The sequence below is a fragment of the Acanthisitta chloris genome, unplaced genomic scaffold (assembly GCF_000695815.1).
Source record: "Acanthisitta chloris isolate BGI_N310 unplaced genomic scaffold, ASM69581v1 scaffold9682, whole genome shotgun sequence".
NCBI lineage: Eukaryota > Metazoa > Chordata > Aves > Passeriformes > Acanthisittidae > Acanthisitta > Acanthisitta chloris.
Window position 1 is genome coordinate 8239 of NW_008661000.1, and position 4165 is coordinate 12403.

General features: G+C 52.3%; 1 protein-coding gene across 1 annotated transcript in view; it reads right to left on the reverse strand.

Moving 5' to 3' along the window:
- MKS1 (Meckel syndrome, type 1) overlaps window positions 1-4161 on the reverse strand; it is a gene marked incomplete at both ends in the record, with an annotated part of 11891 nt that extends 7730 nt beyond the window's left edge. The window contains 6 exons of the mRNA XM_009070054.1: window positions 516-624; window positions 1453-1557; window positions 1875-2003; window positions 2214-2311; window positions 2899-3054; window positions 4117-4161. Coding sequence (XP_009068302.1) covers window positions 516-624; window positions 1453-1557; window positions 1875-2003; window positions 2214-2311; window positions 2899-3054; window positions 4117-4161 — 642 coding nt within the window. The remainder of the gene's footprint in view (window positions 1-515; window positions 625-1452; window positions 1558-1874; window positions 2004-2213; window positions 2312-2898; window positions 3055-4116) is intronic.
- Window positions 4162-4165: the final 4 nt, after the last annotated feature.

A 4165-nucleotide genomic window follows, 5' to 3' on the forward strand; every position in this document is an offset into this window, starting at 1 on the left:
CAAAACCAGTAAGGATATGTACAAATGAAAAACTGAACCACTAGGTACTTTTCTAAATTGTCATAGCCAAAAAGGCAATTCAGAAAGATGCAGACCTGAAATGATATCCCAATATCCTGAGATATTAGGAGTAACAAGAAATCATTCAATAAATATACAGGCAGCAAGAGGAAGATCAAGGGAAGAGTTTGCCCAGTGCTCCAAAGGGAAGGAAAAACACTGGCAAGTGACACTAGAAGGGCATGAATTTGGGTAGTTTCTTGCAGCAGTTCTCACTCCACTGCAGGCAGAGGCCAGGACAGCTAGTACTGCCCAAGGCCTCTGTCAGGAGCAAGGAATGAAGCAGTCAAGGAGAATTTGCTGGAGTTCTCAAATTCCTGAGCATGATGAGGCTCACTGTCAGAAACATTTTGCAAACTTGAGGTGTGCATAACACTAGCAGTTACATCTGCACGAGGGTCTGAGCTGGCTCTCTCAGTCAGAACTAGTGAATACACTCAGTGGCTGGTCCTTACATCTCTGAACATGCGCTGCTCGCGCTCCTCCTCCTCTGGCTGCACCTGGGCAGAGGCATTCTCAATGGTGTATTCCCACACCTCTCGCTTCTCTCCATCCAGTTTGATCCTGCAGAGCCCCAAAACATGTGGAAGAAACTCTCCCATTATGTAGACAATAGGCACAGGCATTGACAGTGCTCTCTGGACCTAGCAGTGTCCCCTGACCCAGCAGTGTCCCCTCTGCCAGGCTTGTTCAGTGAGACAAGGGCACTCACAGTCCTCTTTTCATTCCCAAGGGTACTCACAGCACTCTCCTCATTCCCAAGGGCACTCATGGCACTCTCCTAACTCCCTAGGGCAGTCACAGCCCTCTCCTCACTCCCAAGTGCATGCCAGAATCATTCCCTCAAAAAAAGGAAGACTCACTTTTGTCTGGCATATGCATAACATCATTTTACAAGGGCCTGGAGTGTCAGGACAACGGGGAATGGCTTCCGACTGCCAGAGGACAGGGCTAGATGGGATACTGGGAAGGAATTCTCCCCTATGAGGGTGATGAAGCACTGGCACAGGTTGCCCAGAGAAGCTGTGGCTGCTCCATCACTGGGAGTCTCCCAGGCCAGGTTGGATGGGGCTTGGAGCAACCTGGGCCAGTGGAAGGTGTCCCTGGACCTGGTTGGAACTGGATGATCCTTCTGGTCCCTTCCAACCCAAATCATTCCATGATTCTATGCTAACCTGCATCCCTAGGGACTGGCACCAAAGCCCCACACACCACACATGCAGCGACACCAAGCACAAGCACACAGTAATCTCTTCTTAGAAATCTCTGGAATAAAAGTAATAAAAATCTTTCAATTTAAGTGCTGATCCCCTGCCTGAAGGGTGACCAGGAAACTGTCATTTCAGCCCCCAGTCCCAGTCCCAGGAGAGGTACCAGCCCTGTCCCACTCACCGGTAGGGTCCTTTGGTGCCAGTGAAGTCAGGCTTCACTGTGATCACCCCATTGCCATCCACCTTGATTGTGCAAAGAACATGTTCATACTCCCTCTGACCAAGCCTAAAAGAAGACATCAAGAAAGCACAGTCTAAACAGAGAAAGTGGACACTCTCATGCTCTGGAACAGCAGAGCTGGAAAAGGCACATGGAGGTACAGAAGGGAATAAACACATCCATACTTTCCTACATTGGTTTAGAAGCCTTTTGGAGGGATACATACAGCTACCTGCCAACTGAGGAAAGAGGCATAAAATGCAGCCCAAGTTACTGAACTCTTGGAATTCTTTCCCCTTTACTAATGAAACAGACAGGAGATTTGGGTAAGGAGGGAAGATGGGTTTCCTTTAGGGAAATCAAGACTTCCGGATTTTACTTACTTCCCATAAGGTCCCAAGTCCCCCATGATGTACATGGTCTGCACAGGTGTGTTAATCACATGATGGTTCTTTTTAAATTCTTCTGAGGGTTCCCAGGTGATGATTTTTGACTTCAGGGAACTTGTTTCTCTGTCAACAACAGAACAGCACCAGTCACAGCTCACCTCAGCAGCTTGGCACAGGCAGCACCAAACCCCCCATGACGAGGAGTCACACTGCCAGATCCCATGGGTGACACAGCTCAAGCCACCAGCTTCCATGGGCCTGGCTGCACCACAGCTGGGGCACCAGCACCAGGACACCTACACAAGCAAGCTCTGAGCCCCAGTGGGCACTCACACTGGCCTACGGTCCTGTCTTCTCCTCCTCACATTGGACATCCTCTCAGCCAGATATGACGGCACCTCATGATCTGAGTCAGTGACCTTCTGGCAGAGCTGGAAGAGAGAACAGACAGAAACTAGCTTAACTGTACTAGGACATTTTTCCCAAACACAGATCTCCTCTCAAAGTAGAGAACAGGTATGTATGCACCCATATGCAAGGACAAACTGCTCAATGACTATCAACTTCCTTCACTGTTCTGGTGGCAAATTACAGCTCACTCCACCCAGTGAGCTACAAAGCCAAGTGGTGAGACACTGGAACAGGTCGTCCAGGGAAGTGGTGGCTTCCCCAACCCCTGGCAGTGTTCAAAGCCCAGCTGGATGCCTTGCGCATACTGGTCTGGTGGGGAGGTGTCCCTGCCCAGGGCAGGGGGTTGTGACTAGATGATCTGTAAGGTCCATTCCAATCCCTAAAATTCTATGATGATGATGAAGTCCCTCCAAGCTGTCCTGATCATCATCCTGAAACAGGGACATCCCACCCAGGTCTGGGGCACCAGGTGAAGCTGCTTTCCAGCAGTGCGTTCTCCTGCACACAGGGTATCTGCCTGGCTTCTGCAGGGCCAAGAACCAGCAAATGTTTCCTCTGCAGTAGGCCTGGAAGTTTTGAGGGACACTGAGTAACTAAGAGTTGGTACCTCCTCTAGGCTGGTGAATCGGTCGTGGTCGGTGTAGGTGAAGATGCGACAGTTCTTCCGACCTCCAGCCCTCTCCAGTTTCCTGATCTCCTCATGGTACTGCCGGTCCAGAGGAGTCTGGCAGGTTGACTCATTCAGGTATAGATCCACCTCAAACTGACAGCACCACAGGTAAGACACACAGCTGCCTTTCACCAGCATTGCCAGAACCACAAACACTTTGCAGCTGAGGCTTCCAAAGCCATCACAGAGACAAGACCCTTTGGGAATCTCCACAAATAAGCTGAGTTCCAGAGTGGCTCCCACTCTGCTCAGGCAGGCAGCAGCCAGCAGCACCCACCCATGCCCACCTGGAAGGGCTCAGGCATAGCAGTTCACCCTGGAACAGGGAGCTGTGAAAAGGGGAGTGTTGAGGGACTCCTCCAAGCCTGTCCAGTTCTGGGCTCCTCAGTACAGGAGAGCTCCTGGAGGAGGTCCAGAGTGCTGTGCTGAGGTCTGGGATCACAGGACAGGAGGGACATGGAGCTCTTGGAGCAGGACCAGGGGAGGCTGTGAGGACTGGAGCATCTCTCTCACCAGGACAGGCTGAGGCAGCTGGGGCTGTTCAGCCTCCAGAAAAGACACTGAGAAGGAACCACATCAGCGTCTGTCAGTGCCTGCAGGAGTCAGAGGGTGGATCAGGCTCTGCTCCGTGGAGCACATCACAGGACAGGAGGGACATGGAGCTCTTGGAGCAGGACCAGGGGAGGCTGTGAGGACTGGAGCATCTCTCTCACCAGGACAGGCTGAGGCAGCTGGGGCTGTTCAGCCTCCAGAAAAGACACTGAGAAGGAACCACATCAGCGTCTGTCAGTGCCTGCAGGAGTCAGAGGGTGGATCAGGCTCTGCTCCGTGGAGCACAGCAATGGAACAAGAGAAACCGATGCACAGGAAGCTCCACCTGAACACGAGGAAGAACTTCTTTCCTGTGAGGTGACCAAGCACTGACCAGGCTGCCCAGAGAGGCTGTAGATTCTCCCTCACTGGGGAGATTACAGAGCCGGCTGGACACATTCCTGAGCAGGGGCTCAGGGGGCCCTGCCTGTGTAGGGGGGGAATGGTCAACACTGAGCGAACGCAGCGAACTCTGCGCAGAGGCAGAGGTTACCAAGGAAACCCAAGTTTCAAACCATACGAACTGGCCTGGTCGAAACCCCAGCAGCCCTTTCCCGCACACACCTGGCTGAAGAGCTTCTCCTGCCACCCCACCACGGCCTCCTCCTCCTCG